Source organism: Scylla paramamosain, chromosome 47, assembly GCF_035594125.1.
Source record: "Scylla paramamosain isolate STU-SP2022 chromosome 47, ASM3559412v1, whole genome shotgun sequence".
Lineage (NCBI taxonomy): Eukaryota > Metazoa > Arthropoda > Malacostraca > Decapoda > Portunidae > Scylla > Scylla paramamosain.
This window is the reverse complement of record NC_087197.1, coordinates 4,541,190-4,557,091: the sequence shown is the minus strand read 5'-3', so window position 1 is coordinate 4,557,091 and position 15,902 is coordinate 4,541,190. Positions and strand designations below refer to the sequence as shown.

The 15,902-nt window shown below is 46.9% G+C and overlaps 2 protein-coding genes across 6 annotated transcripts in view; one reads left to right on the top strand and one right to left on the bottom strand.

The window, feature by feature from the left end:
• The first annotated feature begins 374 nt into the window (after window positions 1-374).
• Window positions 375-9,653, top strand: LOC135095142 (mucin-2-like). Its single transcript, XM_063995914.1, has 3 exons — window positions 375-555; window positions 1,535-1,632; window positions 2,917-9,653. Exons 2-3 carry the CDS (start codon window positions 1,583-1,585, stop codon window positions 5,894-5,896), a joined length of 3,030 nt encoding a protein of 1,009 aa, XP_063851984.1. The 5' UTR covers window positions 375-555; window positions 1,535-1,582; the 3' UTR covers window positions 5,897-9,653.
• The window catches only part of LOC135095143 (patatin-like phospholipase domain-containing protein 2), a 44,704-nt gene continuing 36,083 nt past the window's right edge, over window positions 7,282-15,902 (bottom strand). For all 5 annotated transcript variants that reach the window (XM_063995917.1, XM_063995916.1, XM_063995919.1 and 2 more), the window contains 5 exons: window positions 15,225-15,291; window positions 14,432-14,753; window positions 13,910-14,045; window positions 13,505-13,601; window positions 7,282-12,841 (listed from right to left, as the gene is read on the bottom strand). In XM_063995917.1, coding sequence (XP_063851987.1) covers window positions 12,784-12,841; window positions 13,505-13,601; window positions 13,910-14,045; window positions 14,432-14,753; window positions 15,225-15,291 — 680 coding nt within the window. In that variant the 3' untranslated portion in view covers window positions 7,282-12,783. The remainder of the gene's footprint in view (window positions 12,842-13,504; window positions 13,602-13,909; window positions 14,046-14,431; window positions 14,754-15,224; window positions 15,292-15,902) is intronic.

The window sequence follows — 15,902 nt, the reverse complement described above, 5'->3', positions numbered from 1 at the left end:
TACTGTGGTTCTGTTTTACTGTTTGGATTCTCCGTGGTTACTGAGAAATAGTTGGTACGCTTGACGGCAACACAATGCTTACAATGGTTATTTTGAAATTAATGGCATTTTGTGTTATTTGTTAATTGCATAAAAATATATTGTAAAGTTCCATCGTTTAATTGCCTAGTAATTACACCACTGATACTCTAAACAGGAAAACAACACAATTATGTTAACTCATCTCATCATATTACAATTACACTTTATTTTATTACTTCACTTAATAGAAACACCATATTTATTTTTCTCTTTATTTTCATATGAATAAAATGAATGCAAACATTATATTAGTTAGAATACAAAATTAATATACCGTACAAAAAGAGAAGCGAGGAGCGCCGCGGCCGCCCAAAACTAAACAAACCCTTCAAAATCTTGGCGGTGCAGAGAGTGAAAGTTTGCCCTCCGTCTGCCCAGGTGCTGTTATCATCCCTCTCATCCTATTGTATCCATCTGTGCTGCCTCCAGGACAGGACACGTGCGGGGCGGTGGTGTCCATGTGTGGTCCGTGAGGTGAGGAGTGTGGAGGGAAGGTAATGTAGGTTAGAGTGAGTCTGCTCGTCTCACCTGGCGCTGGTGACCCCTGATGCACCTGTCTGTGTTGCTCCGTGGGCGCCTCAGGTCAATGGTGAAGTGTGAGTGGAGGGAAGGTGTCAACATGGCGCGGATTAAAGAAGTGGATCTAAATAATGATAGGTGTGAGGGGAATGAACAAACTTAACCATTGCCATCCGCTGCGTGCTGGCTTAAGTTTGAATTCATTCTGTTCATTATTTAGGGAATATTGAGCCAAACCTACCCTACTGTTTCCCTGAATAAACTTCTTTTTTTTTTTCTGTAGTTTTCGGCTTGTTTTGAATTCATCTTGTTTTTCCAGCAAATAATTAGTGTTTATTTTTATCCCCCCCCCACCACCACCACCTAACCCAGCTTAAGGAAACTAACCTAATCTAACCAAACAAACTTAACCTAACCTAAACTAACCTAACCTAACCAAAACTAAACTAACAACCTAACCAAACTACCTAACTGGCAAAGCTAAGAAATTAATACAAAGTCATTACCTTGTGTATCTTCATAAAATTTGCTGGTGCACTGGAAATAATGGAGGCGCCACCCACCGCAGACAGACATCTTCCTCACACTAATTCAGATATTTTAAATCGAGCTGCTTCTCCCTCCACAGGATGAAATAAAATGCTGTGATTGGCTAAATTAATTCTGTATTTTTTAATTGACCAGCGGCTGCATTCTCAAACAAAAGAACCAATCACGGTGACTAATTTCGCACCTTGCACAGGTGACATACGCACGCACAGACAAACACACCTGATAGTTTTGGAATTACGATTTACACAAGGGAGGGATTCGCTGTGAAATTAAAGAATTGAAGGAATATAGACCTAACTTTGCAGTCAGTCTAAATCTCACCAAGCCTGCCATTCCTCTGTGTATGTGCTGGAGTCCCATACTCGTCCTTCTCTCTGCCCAGGTGATGTGCAGGTGAGGCCCCGGCAGGAGAGAGAACAGGACACAAGACATGGAGGTGGAGGATGATGCCCCAGCCACCACCACCACCACCACCACTAGGTCAGTCCCTTGCTGCTGCCTTGTTCCCTTTGCCCTGTCAGTTGCTGCACCTGTTGGTTTTGGGAGTCAGTAGTAGTCACAGGAGATAAAGATGTTGAGTAGATAGTGGTTAATAAAGATTGCCTGTTCTGTTTTTTTTTTTTTTTAATGAATGAATTAATGAATGAATGAATTTTTTTTTTTTTTTTGAGGGTCACTGGCCAAGGGGAACAAAAAAAGAGGAAAAAAAATAATCCAGCTGAGGTCTAGAGAATCATGGGAAATTGAAGGATGAGCGTCTTGTGAGGATTGTATGCCCACTGCTTGAACTGTGGCGTAGGGAAATGTTTTGTCTTGTGCTTTGAAATTCTCTCTCTCTCTCTCTCTCTCTCTCTCTCTCTCTCTCTCTCTCTCTCTCTCTCTCTCTCTCTCTCTCTCTCTCTTCTCTCTCTCTCTCTCTCTCTCTCTCTCTCTCTCTCTCTCTCTCTCTCTCTCTCTCTCTCATCCTACAAACAATAGAAACAATACTAATAGCTATTTTTCCTTTTCCTTTTGAGAGAGAGAGAGAGAGAGAGAGAGAAAAGCGTATCTTGGCAACAGTAGTCCATGCATCCTTGTGTCTTGTGTTATCTTGTCTCTGCTTGTGTCCCCATTGAGCCGTGTGGGATGTGAATGCAGGAGTTTGTACACAGTGCTTGCTTCCTCACCACCTCTGATGCACCATGTTCCTCCCAGCGGTTTGCATGTGAGGGGGTGTGTGGTTAAGGGTGTGTCCAGTGCCTCTCTTGATGTGCAGGAGTGTGTTTGCCTCTGTTGTCCTCACTGACACCTCCTCCTTCCCTGTGTCTCTCTTGCCAGTAGTGCCGGAGGGTCTGCTCAGCGTTCTACTACCAGTGTGTTGGTGCTCCATGTGCACCTCTGTCACCCATATGTTGGTGCTCCTTCCCTGTGTTTGTGCAGAATGATGGCTGCTTATGGCTATGTTGAGTGCTCTTCTGTGTGTGTGTGTGTGTGTGTGTGTGTGTGTGTGTGTGTGTGTGTGTGTGTGTGTGTGTGTGTGTGTGTGTGTGTGTGTGTGTGTGTGTGTGTGTGTGAGAGTGAGAGTCTGAGTGTGAGTCTGAGTATGAGTGTGAGTGTGAGTCCTTTGCCGGCCTCAGCCCCTGTGATACTCCTGCTCTGCACATGTGAGAGTGATGGCTAGGTAAGGCTGTGCTCAGTGTGGCTGTCAGTGTGTCTGTAAGCCCCTATGTGGCATGGCCTGCTGCAGGAGGCACACTCATGGCATGGTTTGTGTTGGCACCACAGGCGCAGGCTGCCGGCCCGCCAGGCCAAGACCACCTCACTGCTGGACGAGTACCGGGCAGAGGAGAGTTGCTCGTCGCCGGCCAGGATCAGCAGCGCCCTCAAGAGGAAGGCAGACATCAAGGTGGAGAACCTGTACCTGCAGGACAACTACAAGGAACCACTGCCTACGCCCCTGGAGACCATCTTTGAGTCCCCACAGCCTAGCAGGAGCCAGCGCGGGGATTGCCCGGAGGTGTCGCCGCTGATGGCACGGCGGAAGCTGAAGCGCCTGTGTGTGTTCGGCAGCCACTACCAGCCCTCCCGCACCAAGCTGAGGCACCGAAGGGACCGCGCCCACCGCATGAAACAGCTGAGGGGTGTGAGGGTGCCACTGGGCAAGGCCTTCAGCGAGGACGATGTGCAGACAGCCCTCTCCTGCCTGGTGGAGGAGGAGACCACCACCACCACCACAGAGGAGCAGGTGCCCAGCCTACCACACTCCCCCACAGAGTCGGTGATGGAGAGAGTCACGCAGGGCATGAGTGTTTTACAGATGGACTGTGAGTCATCCTTCGCATCCCCTGGCCTGGCCCAGCAGGGCCCGGCAGCATCCCAGCCCACCAAGGAGCAGCGGCGCAAACGTAGGTCAGGCCTGGTTGTCAGTCCCGCTGGCCCCATCGATGCATCCCCCGGTGATCATCCAGCACGGCCGCCCTCTGCCCGGGAGAAGAAACTGAGGCGACAGTCTGGCTTGGTGTTCATTGACACAACTGACACTGCCCTGGGCTCCCAGGATGCCCCAGGGGACTGCCCACCCCAGCCCGGCCCCAGCAAGGCAACAGGGTCACGGAGGAAGAGACAGAAAACGACCTCTGAGGCAGAGCAGGGGAACAGGCCAGCCAGGGTGCCGCGAGTCAGGTCAGGAAACAAGAGGACTCCAGACACCTCCCCAGCCTCCGTTAAAAAGAAGCAGCGCATCCCACAGTCCTCCCTAGAGACCCCCACTGCCCCTTCTCAGCGGGGCAAGACTCGGGGCAAGAGTAGAGGCACACGAAGGGTGTCTGGTGTGCAGCGTCCCCTCTACAGCACCACTGCCCTTAGTGCCGACTCTCCAAACCAGAGCCTCACCACCAACACCCCTTCCCCAGCCATCATCCCCACCAGCACCACTTCCCCAGCCATCATCCCCACCAGCACCACTTCCCCAGCCATCATCCCCACCAGCACCACTTCCCCAGCCATCATCCCCACCAGCACCCCTTCCCCAGCCATCATCCCCACCAGCACCACTTCCCCAGCCATCATCCCCACCAGCACCCCTTCCCCAGCCATCACCCCCAACACCCCTTCCCCAGCCATCATCCCCACCAGCACCCCTTCCCCAGCCATCACCCCCAACACCCCTTCCCCAGCCATCATCCCCACCAGCACCCCTTCCCCAGCCATCATCCCCACTAACACCCCTTCCCCAGCCATCACCCTCACCAGTAGCACCTCCCAGGCCACCCCCACCACCAGTGCAGACCCTCCAGCATCAGTCACCACCAAAAGGGACCTCACACTCATCACTGCCTCCCCAAAGACTGACAACAAGGAGGTGCCCCCAGCAGCCCCCGGAGCCTCCCCAACCTCCCCCTCTACCAGAATGGCTGCCCTGTCCCTCCAGTGCACCCCATCACCCACCACCAAGCCCAGGAAGGCGCGGCGAAGGTCTGCCAGGCTCAGTTTGGGGATGGATGCCAGTGAGGAGTTGAGGAAGGTGGCTGATAACTCTCTCCTCGGTACATTCTGGCTGGCTACCTCACCCAAGGAACGTGTGGCAGGGGCAGTGCAGAGTGATGCTGGTGGTGGAGTGGGTGGAGACGGTGACGCTCCACAACCATCACCACCGTCACAGTCGTCAGTGAAGAGGAAAAAGCAGGCGAGGGGAAGGCGACGCTCTAATCAGTTCCTTCCATTACCTGATATCATGGAGACTGAACTTACCACTACCACTACTACTACTACTATTACTATTACTACTACCAACACCTCCCCAGCCAAGCCCACACCCCCAGAGAACGTGCCATCCCCCCAATCCCCCATCACCCCAGCCCATCCCAGCTTACCCAAAACACCCACCACCCGGCTAACTCCTAATGGGATTGTGGAGGAAGGAAGGGATGCAGAGACCAAAGGGATGGGGAAGATGGGCAGTAGTACATCCCCACACATAAGTGAAGGTTCATCCCCATCACTCTCCCCGTCATCGTCTAAGTCTGACATTCAAAACATAGCCATTTTAGAAGATTTCAGTGACCTAACTACACCTTCCCCTGCTTCTCTCATCTCTAAGACCCCTGCCTCCAGTACCTCATCAGTTAGGACCTCTGCCAACCCTGCTGCCATTGTCCCTTCCTTGTATCTAACCCAGTGTGAAGAGCCACCAACACCTCCCACCCCATCAGCAGATCACTTCTTGCTCCCCATTCTCACCCCTAATGTGGGAAAACAGGAAGTCTTACCTCTCAGCCCTTCTGCAGGAGACCGCACAGCTCCTGATCTCACCATATGTTGTAAAAGTCAGCCAGTTCCATCTTTCACCCCCAAAAAACACCTTACAGTCTCTCCCCACATCCCCTCAAGACACCCCAAGATCTCTTCTCTCACCCCATCAGAACACTCCAAGGCTTCTTTCACCCCTTCAGGACATTCCAAGACTTCTCCCTTCACCCCTAAAGAACACCCCATAACTACTGTCACCCCATCTACAGAATGTGTCCCTTCTCTCACCCCTAATGGAGATATCCCAGCTCCTTCTTTCACCCCATCCACAAGCCAGGATACCACCACCCCTGGCAGTATCACCCCAGCAGCACACAGGGACCAACACATGTGCCCAGAAGAGGAATGGGACTCACCAATTGTCTCTGGAATTCTGACAAATGAGACGCTGATTCGAATGGGGCGTGTGTACTACGGCAGTCAGCTGACCCCTTCCCCCCGACCGAGTGTGATGTGATAGGATGTGTTTGGTGCTCCTGGGTGCTGCGTCTCATCAATATGAATTTTCAACTTTTTTTTTTTTTTTTTTTTTTTTTTTTTTTTCATGATCGCAGTGATGGTTTAACAGGTTATACTGAAAGTTATTGTGTTTTTTTTTTTTAATGTTTTGGTGATTCCAGTGGTGATTTAAGATGCTCCAGTGGATGTTATTAGGGTTTGCAAGTGTTCGACTATTCCAGTGATTGTTCAAACAGGTTGTAATATTAGTTATTGTGGTTTTGAAGTGTTTTCATCATTCCCGTGATAGTTTGAACTGGAAATTATTGCGTTAAGCTTGAACGCATTGTACTGGAAATTATTGTGGCTTTCCTCATTTGTGTGATAGTTTAACAGGTTCTAGATCATTCATGAGAAAAGGCATCATGAAAATCTGCCCAGTGATCTCTGTGGCACGTGAAAGCAGTCCTGGTGAGAACAAAGCATACAAAGACACACACTAGAATTTAAGGATGCAGTCTGTCGTCTTCAAGGCCGCCATTAGTCTCCCTCTCCTGTCTTCATGTTTGTGGCTGCTGCAAAGTTTGACAGAAGAGAATGAAGATGCAAGTGTATGAGCTGTACAGACTTTCCCTTGTCCTTGGTGTTGTGTGTAGGTCAGGACGAGCAGGCTGAGGAGCACATGGTGGAGCTTTCCTGCCTCAGCCTCTTGTCACCACAGAAACACAAAGTTTATAAACATTTCTTGGTTTGAGTTTATGGCTTTTGTTCATGTTAAGTGAATTTTGTTGCTTAGTTTTGCTTCTGTTTTTTGTTTTGATTTTATTTATTGATATTATTGGTATATGTTTTACTAGTTTTTATACAGTTACAGAACACAGTCTCTGCCTTCAGTTTGCATTTTTTGCCAAGAGAATTGAGGCATAGGTGTGACAAAAAGAACATTTAATGTCCTTCCCTCCCATGTCCTGCTAACAATAAGAAATTTGAATATTTTATAGTTTCCACACAAATCATTTATAAATACTAGATCAATATAAATAAAGTGTACTTGGCAATGGGTGTTATCTTATGCATTCATGATGATAAACAATAGGAAAGCTTGGTGTGTATAAAGTATTTCACCACACACACACACACACACACACACACACACACACACACACACACACACACACACACACACACTATCAGCACATCACTGTTTCCTCATCATTAGAAGCACAAGTCTTGCATATAATAACCACAAGAATCATCATAATGTCACCTTCCTTTCATATCATGAGGGTGTGACTCACTTTACAAGATGACACACTGTTTTCACTGCTTACCTTGTATCAACACCAATCACTTCATCTTATCATTACAAACATGTTCACATTTTGTACACAATAAACATAAGAATCATCATCAAACCATTTATTATTGCGTCACATAAATATGCACACACTTCTAGGATACGAAATAAAGTTGATACATAGTACAGAACACAGTGACACCCACAGCACATGACTGTCTGGTGTGTGTGTGGGGACTAGCTCACTCAGAGGAACACCACAGCATCACAGCAGCCACATCACAGACATATCCCAATACATGTCTTCATAGTGACAGTTTTGGGGAAGACTGGCTATTGTTAATGGTATACACACACACACACACACACACACACACACACACACACACACACACACACACACACACACACACACACACACAAAGAGAGAGAAGAGAAGAGGAGACTAGATAACTGAGAAGATATAAGAAAAAAATTAAAAGTTTTTATACATAAATGGAGAAAAGAGACTAGACAACGGGGAAAAGTTTTTGAACACGCACAAACATACACATGGAAAGAAAGAACAGGAGAAAAAATAGATAACTGAAAAGACATGAGAAATTTTTAGGGATGACTGGAACACACAAACACACATTAAAGAGTCAGTGAAATATACCCTTGTTGTAAGAATGACGGGGAGAAACAGAGACAGGACAAAAGAAGGCCCCGTATAATACCTCTCTCACTCTCTCTCTCTCTTATACATAGGTGTCTATCTAGCTGCTGAACAAGACACTTCCAACAGATCCAAGACACTTTTCTTGGCATGCTATGGACAGGACAGGACAGGACACACACACACACACACACACACACACACACACACACACACACACACACACACACACACACAGTACCCTGTATGGAGTGGTGAGGGGACTGGCTCTGGTCTACACAGTTAATGGTTCACCTCAGCCTGACACGATCACAGATGGTAATGCTTTGGTTCAGGAATATATGATTGTCTGGTACTGAAAGACTTAGTGGAATAAATAGATATGTCAACACACACACACATACACACACACACACACACACACACACACACACACACAAGGCACTAATAGGTTGGAAGATTACATACATCTATACACATACATACATACATGAAGGATATTACTGAAATAACATCAGTTTGTTTTCATCTGAGGGTTAGTTTCAGTTAAGTTACATTTTGGTTAATTCAGTTCATTAATCTCATTTCTGAGCCTTTCACTGTGCAGGTCATGACTTGGGGAGAATAAAAAAAAAAAAAAATGCATAGGAATAAATTAGTTGATCATGAAATTTGTAGCCTCAGGTTATTTCCAGAAGTCCTGAAACACACACACACACACACACACACACACACACACACACACACACACACACACACACACCACTGACAGGATGGAAGATTACACAGATCCGTGTGCATAGAGAAATACAGATGAATGGACACACACACACACACACACAGCTTGACTCCATCACCACCACCACAATAATACCAACATGTATTACTGTTAACACCCTGCATTGGTACAAGCAGCTGAATGTTGGTGGCAGTGCCTCAGTGCTGCAGTGCCTGGCCAGCTCCTCTCAGCATGCCAGACTTGGCTGCCAAGCCAGTGTTTGTATTATGGCAGGGGGAGTCACTGAGTGCTGTGTGTTCAGGCTGTGGTGCAGGAATGACTGTCTTCCTGTTTCATGCATCACTGTCAGAGTTGTGAGGCAAAAAACACATGAAAGTTATGTGTTGTTTGTTATTTTGATTACTTATGTGGTGGAAATTCAATCAAATGAGTGTTTTTATCAATGAATGCTAAATGAAATCAGTCTGAGTTACTATTCTGTGAAAATTAAATCATCACAATACCTTTCATTGTCATTCAAATATTTTATAAATGTCTATGACAGTGAGCCTGAGTATTAGTTCACAGCGGCAGCAGTGACAGAGCCAGGCGTCTTACAACACCACTACACGCAGGTACATCTTTCCCACACCAGGTAATTCTGTCCAGGTAAAATTTGACTTGGCTGGAATGTACAGGTTTGCACTTCACCTTGTGTAACATGTGATGGGGGAAATGAGCGAACATTTCACAAGCACAACAACACACACATCACCCCGACACATGAGGTGACACTCATCAGCCTCGGTGTGTGCTGGAATGCATCACTCTGCATCCAGCCTGACATACACTGTGACTGAATAAAGTACACTAATACAAATTCACAAATTTCAATATTTCCCACACATGAGGTAATAGTTTTGTTCATAATATAACTACTGGAATGCTTCAATTCACACTTCACCTTCTGTACAGCAGCAGGATAAGGGAAGGAGTCCATTTGAAGACCACAATAGCACACACACACACACACACACACACACACACACACACACACACACACACACACACACACACACACACACACACACAGTTCCCACACATGAGGTAATAATACATCTCTTCATAACACAGCAGTACTGGAATGCATCACAGCACACTTCACCATATGTACAGTGACAGAATAAAAGAAGTCAGTTTCACAAGCACACACACAATTCCCACACATGAGGTAACATTTCATGAATTTCAGTGCCAGAATGCAAGACTCCACAATCCACCTCCCATTAAAACTGACAGCAGCAGTGGCAGTGGTGGTGACAGCCAAGCATTCATTCTGATCACAACTACTCTTAACCCTTCCACTGCTATGACACATCTTTAATCACTAACCACTCTGAGACACTTCTACAGCCACGTCCAAATATCATACTTTCTAAAAACTGCAAACTCCATTCCTCTAATCCCTTTCTTCCTTGTGGACACTTATAAAGATTTCACACATTTAGTTTAGTGTTCAGAGTTGCTGCATATCACAAGGAAACAGTTAGCAGTGTTGTGGAAGCTGCCGAGATCTTCACGGGTACTTCCGTGGTTCTGCTGATAGTACTCCTGGTTAAAAAAAAAACATCCATAGGGACCTGAGTAATTATCTGTGGCCTTTGCAGTCACAATGGAAGAACAAAGCATTTCAGAACATACCACTAACACACAGCCACATTCACCAGGTGTGAAGTAAGATGTCTTTGTGAACAGCAAGGCAGGATTGGAATGCATATCACACACTAACTCACTAAAAAGTCCCTGTTTAGCACATCAGGATCTCACATAATTCACTGAGGTCTCACTTAACACACTGGGGCCCTGCTTGACACATTATACTCCCATCTAACACACACATTCCACCACACACACATACACACACACACGACCTTCCCAGCAACACTTTACCTCTATCATCAACACACAACACCCCTCTTCTAACACACAGTGATCCTAATCCAATACAGCTACCACACCTGTCACTACCACACAACACCATTCAGTTAATCTCATATACCTAATCTCTATACACCAAGCCAATAATAATTACACTATTTTTTGCGTCCCTGGCCAGTCTGACATAGAAGAAAAAGATTATTATAATTAACTGGCTTTCCCCCTTAAATACTTATTATATTACAGGTTTACTGTATACAATAATCTGTCAATATGTCTGTACACCAAACCAGCAGCTCCACAAGGTGGCCACCCACACAAGGCACCACACTCACATTCACACTCTTAGCCGCATCAGCTCCTGGTGGAAAGGGACAGTCTCGTGAATCATCCTACTACACCCCAGGAGCTCAGGCACACCACAGGTGGCCACACACTTCCACAGCAAGGCCCACAGCACACACTGGTTCACCCCTGCCCTTCATAATAAGACTGTCCCACACCTCCAATCCTGAGACCACAATAGATGCAGGGTACTGACTATACAATTAACTGGCTTTCCCCCTTAAATAGTTATCATATTAAGGATGTACTTGTAAGCACATAATAATAACAGTCTGTCTATACAGTGGGCTGAGATCCTGCAAAGATATCACTCATGTATTGCCTCAAACACACACAAGAGAGAGTTCCTCGTCCCTCTCAGTGGCAGCAGTGCACCATTCCTGTACTCTTCCTTTGTGTCCCTGTGTGCCCTTCACTGGGGCCTGCGTTGGTGTGACTCTACAGCAAGACAAGGAGGAGGAGGAGGAGGAGGAGGAGGAGGAGCAGCAGCATGAATGAGGAATAAGAATTAAATCAAGATGAGGAAGAGGAGAAGGAAGGCAAAACACAAGGAGAAGAGAATAAACAAGAATAAAGAATAAAAGAAATGAGAAAGGGAAGGAAGGAAACGAGAAACAAAAAGGAGGAAAAGAACAGACAAGAATGAAGAATAAAAACAAAGATGATGATAAGGAGAAGTAAGAAGACAAGATACAAGGAGGAGGAAGAGAACCCAGAATAATGAGACAAGGATGAGAAAAAGAAGCATGAGGACAAAGCAGACAGCATTAACACAACTCAGCTGGTCACAATCACACAATACACAGACAAGACTCAATCAAAGCCACACCACTCACTCTTACCTTACCACTCTGGCTATGATACAACAGAGGAAGGCCTCTCTCTCTCTCTCTCTCTCTCTCTCTCTCTCTCTCTCTCTCTCTCTCTCTCTCTCTCTCTCTCTCTCACACACACACACACACACACACACACACAGGTAAAATGAGGATACAGTATGCGTAAATGTAAACAAAAAATAATGATCTAGTTTCTAAGAGTGTGACAAGATTGCCTTAATCCTACAAAAATACAAATAAGTCATTACAAAAAAAATATACGCTACATGATACTAGTAATACGTGATGCCCTTGGTTACAATGTATACGTAAAGCATAGATATGTATTTCTGTTATTACCCGCTGTCAGTGCAGGCTGTCGTCCTTCAACACAGCAACACAGCAACACAGGAAGCTTGACGTCAGGAACACAAAACAGCAGGGAGGCAGTGAGACAGGAATACCTCCCTCACGTAACACAAGGAACACAACACAACATACAGGCAGAGACAACAGCACCTCACTCACAACACAGCACAAGGAAAGATGGAACAATAGAGGCGGCCTGAGAGAGAAAAACACACACCTCTTCACCCCACAACACACAGAACACAAGAAACGGAAGACAAGAACACCACACAACTCAAGGCACACCTCAGGCAACACAGGGAAGACACAAGACAGCATCACAAGGCCACAGGAGCACTGCAGCACACCAAACACTACAGCACAGAGGTATATTGCTGCTGGCCACCACAGTACAGCAACACTGGCCTGGCACAGCACCCCCCCTCCAATTACATCCCTGGCTAGTACACAGAAATGCTTTGCTTTCTCACCACGACAGATATAATTAGACATGTTCTCAAGAGTGTTCCTCCTGTTGATAATCTGGAAGTCTTGTTAATCTGTCACTGAAGCCATGAAAACACAATTAAAAACCTCTCGCTTCAATTAAAGGCTTCTGAAAATAGTGGTGTGGCCAGAAGTGTTTCAAAATATGACCCCATGTTCTGCCGTCACAAGCTGCCTGACAACACTGGTGACCCGGCACAGACACCACACACACCACTCCTGGCTCTGTGCTGCATCTGGTACTGGCTGTGGTGGTGGTGGTGGTGGTGGTGGTGGTGGTTCAGACAACCCCTGCGGTGCCAAACATCTGCTCAGACTCCGGGTTATTGTGGTCGTGTCTGCCGGGGAGGAAAGAATGTCAGGGGATGGTCTGGTCTGTCACTTCTGGGAGGGAGTGACTGTCTGCATGTATCACCTCACGCCAGAGCACAGCATGACTATCAGGGCTGTTCTTGTCCCTCACTGCTTCTGGGAGGGAGTGACTGTCTGTATATTCCCTCAGAGTACATTATATCTACTTGTACTCCCTTCAGACCAGGACACGGCCAGAGAATCAGAGCTCGTCTTGAGTTGAATGCTACCTATACATTGCCTCAAACCAACACATGCTTCCTTCCATAGTCTCAAACCACGGCACACCATCTTGTGTTGTGTTGCCTCAAACCAGGACACAGACTCACACCTCACATCTTTGCCTCACTCCCATCACTGCCATTACTCTAGCCTACTGCACACACACAGGTAGCTGGACACACAGGGCAGGTCTTGTCACTGCCTACACACTACACACACCAGGGAACACCTTCTTGTATCCCCACAAACTACAGCATCCATAAGAAACATCACAACATAAGAAAATAAGGGAAGCCACCAGAAACCATGAGGCCTATAGGTGGCAGTCCCTTCCTGTGGCCCCTCACACCACAGCACACCGCCTTGCACCATCCCACACCAGACCACAGCCACACAGTCAGGTTGTGGTTGTGTCCCTCAGTGCTCACCTGCGGCAGTACTCAGACTCAGTGTCAGAGGGCGTGAAGGGGGACATCTCGCACCCATCACCTGCTGGCCTGTCATCCTCCAGCTCCTCCTCTGACCCTGGGGGGGACACAGATTCATGATGAAGAAAATGGAAAGTAAAAACAAAATGAAAACCAACAACAAACACACACACAAAAGGAAACCAACAACAAACACACACACAAAAGGAAAACCAACAACAAACATACAAATAACTCAAAACCAAACTAAAAAAGAAATAAACAAACCAAAACAAGAAAAAAACAAAAACACTGAAAAATACATCATGAATGACCAACTAGGGAACAGACAGACAGACAAACTGAAACAATGAGAACAAAACACACACACACACACACACACACACACACACACACAGCACGAACCGAGGGAGGTGCGGTGATGGTGAGGGTGCACGGCAGCCCAGTGAGGGGAGGAGGAGGTGTGGTAGTGCCCCGCATCACCTGAGACATCCAGGTCCTCGTCTGCATTGGTCATGTCAAAGATCTCCGTCACTCTCACCTGTGGGAGGATGTATGAGAGAATGTACTGGGGTGTGAGGCAGAGATGGGCTGTGTATGGGAGGCTGAGGGGTGTGTGAGGGTGCTGAGGGAGAGATGTACAAGGAAGGTGTATCAGGGTGTGTATGGGAGAGATAGGGGTGTATGTGAGAGAGATGTGAGGGTGTACTGAGGGAGACACGGGAGAGGAAGGTGTATCAGGGTGTGTATGGGAGAGATGGAGGTGTGAGGGAGAGATACTGAAAAGAGTAACAGGAAAGACGTGAGATAGGAAGGTGTACTGGGAGTGAGGGAGGGATAGGGGAGTGTACAGGAGATTAAGAGGTGTGAGAGAGCAACACACACACACACACACACACACACACACACACACACACACACACACACCTCGTTGTTGTCGTCCAGGTAGTAGTACGCCATGAGAGCCTCTTGGTGTGTGGTGACATCCAGGATCCTCTCAAAGGCATCCTCTCCAACCAGGGCCGCTGCGGGGGTGCTCATGCCATCCTCCGTGTCCCCATCCTCACTGAAGGATGGCCGGCGGGATACGGCACGGGACACAGCCCTGGATGGAGCCCTGGACTGCACCCGGGAGGTCATGCGGGACCCAGCGTGCGATACAGAGCGGGAGGCACAGCGCAGGGCCACCTCCGCCAGCGCCTGTGACTCCAGCAGCATGGCGTCCTTGTGGCTCTGTGGCACACCCTCCCTGCAGGTGAGGTGAGGCGAAGTGAGGTGAGGTTGGGATGGGTTGAATTAGGTTAGGTTGGGTTGGGTTAGGTTGGGTCAGGGTAGGTTAGGTTAGGTAAGGTTAGGTTGGGTTACATTGGATTATTTGATGAAACAGTAAAACACTATGAAAACAGGACAAAGAGAACATGAAAATGAAAAGAAAATTACAAGAGATGAGGAAACAAAAAAAGTCAAAGCTAGAATAAAGAATAAAAATGAACAACTATTTTTTTTCAGCATCTACACACACTAAGCATCACAACACTTCCTTCCTGTGTGCATAACATCAAGAAAAAAAAAAGTAACAAAACAAGCCAAGAAAACAGAAAAAACAAACCTAAAAACAAGAATGAGAAGCAAAGAGGAACAAATCATCTTTCCATCTCTACACAGCAAGCACTGGAAGACAACTTAGCAACCGTACATACAAACAGACGGACAGACTTACATGGTGTCAAGGTCGAGCGTGAAGTCGAAGTTCTGTCTGTTCTGAATGTGCTGCATCTCCACATCACCTGCCGCACACACGCCACGGCACACCACCGCCACCACCACCACCACCACCAGGCACACAGGCAGGGGAGGGCAAGCAGGGAAGGAAGAGAAGAGATACACAAGTTAATACAAAGCTCTTATTCAACTGTAGCAGCTTACACAACAATACTGAAGAGCACAGTGAGAGTCAGTGCATGTGTGTGTGTGTGTGTGTGTGTGTGTGTGTGTGTGTGTGTGTGTGTGTGTGTGTGTGTGTGTGTGTGTGTGTGTGTGTGTGTGTGTGTGTGTGTGTGTGTGTGTGTGTGTGACTATAATAAAGCTATAATTATGTTAACTGTGAAATGACTTTTTGATAAGTGGTATGTTGATTAAAATATTCCTAACAGGTTCCTTGCACAGACACAACAAAGTATTTCATGAAGGTAGAGAGAGAGAGAGAGAGAGAGAGAGAGAGAGAGAGAGAGAGAGAGAGAGAGAGAGAGAGAGAGAGAGAGAGAGAGAGAGAGAGAGAGAGAGAGAGAGAGAGAGAGAGAGAGAGAGAGAGAGAGAGAGAGAGAGAGAGAGTACCAGCCTAATTACTTCAAACGGGATAATTAACCTAACGAACCAGTAAGGGAATGATGGCATACCG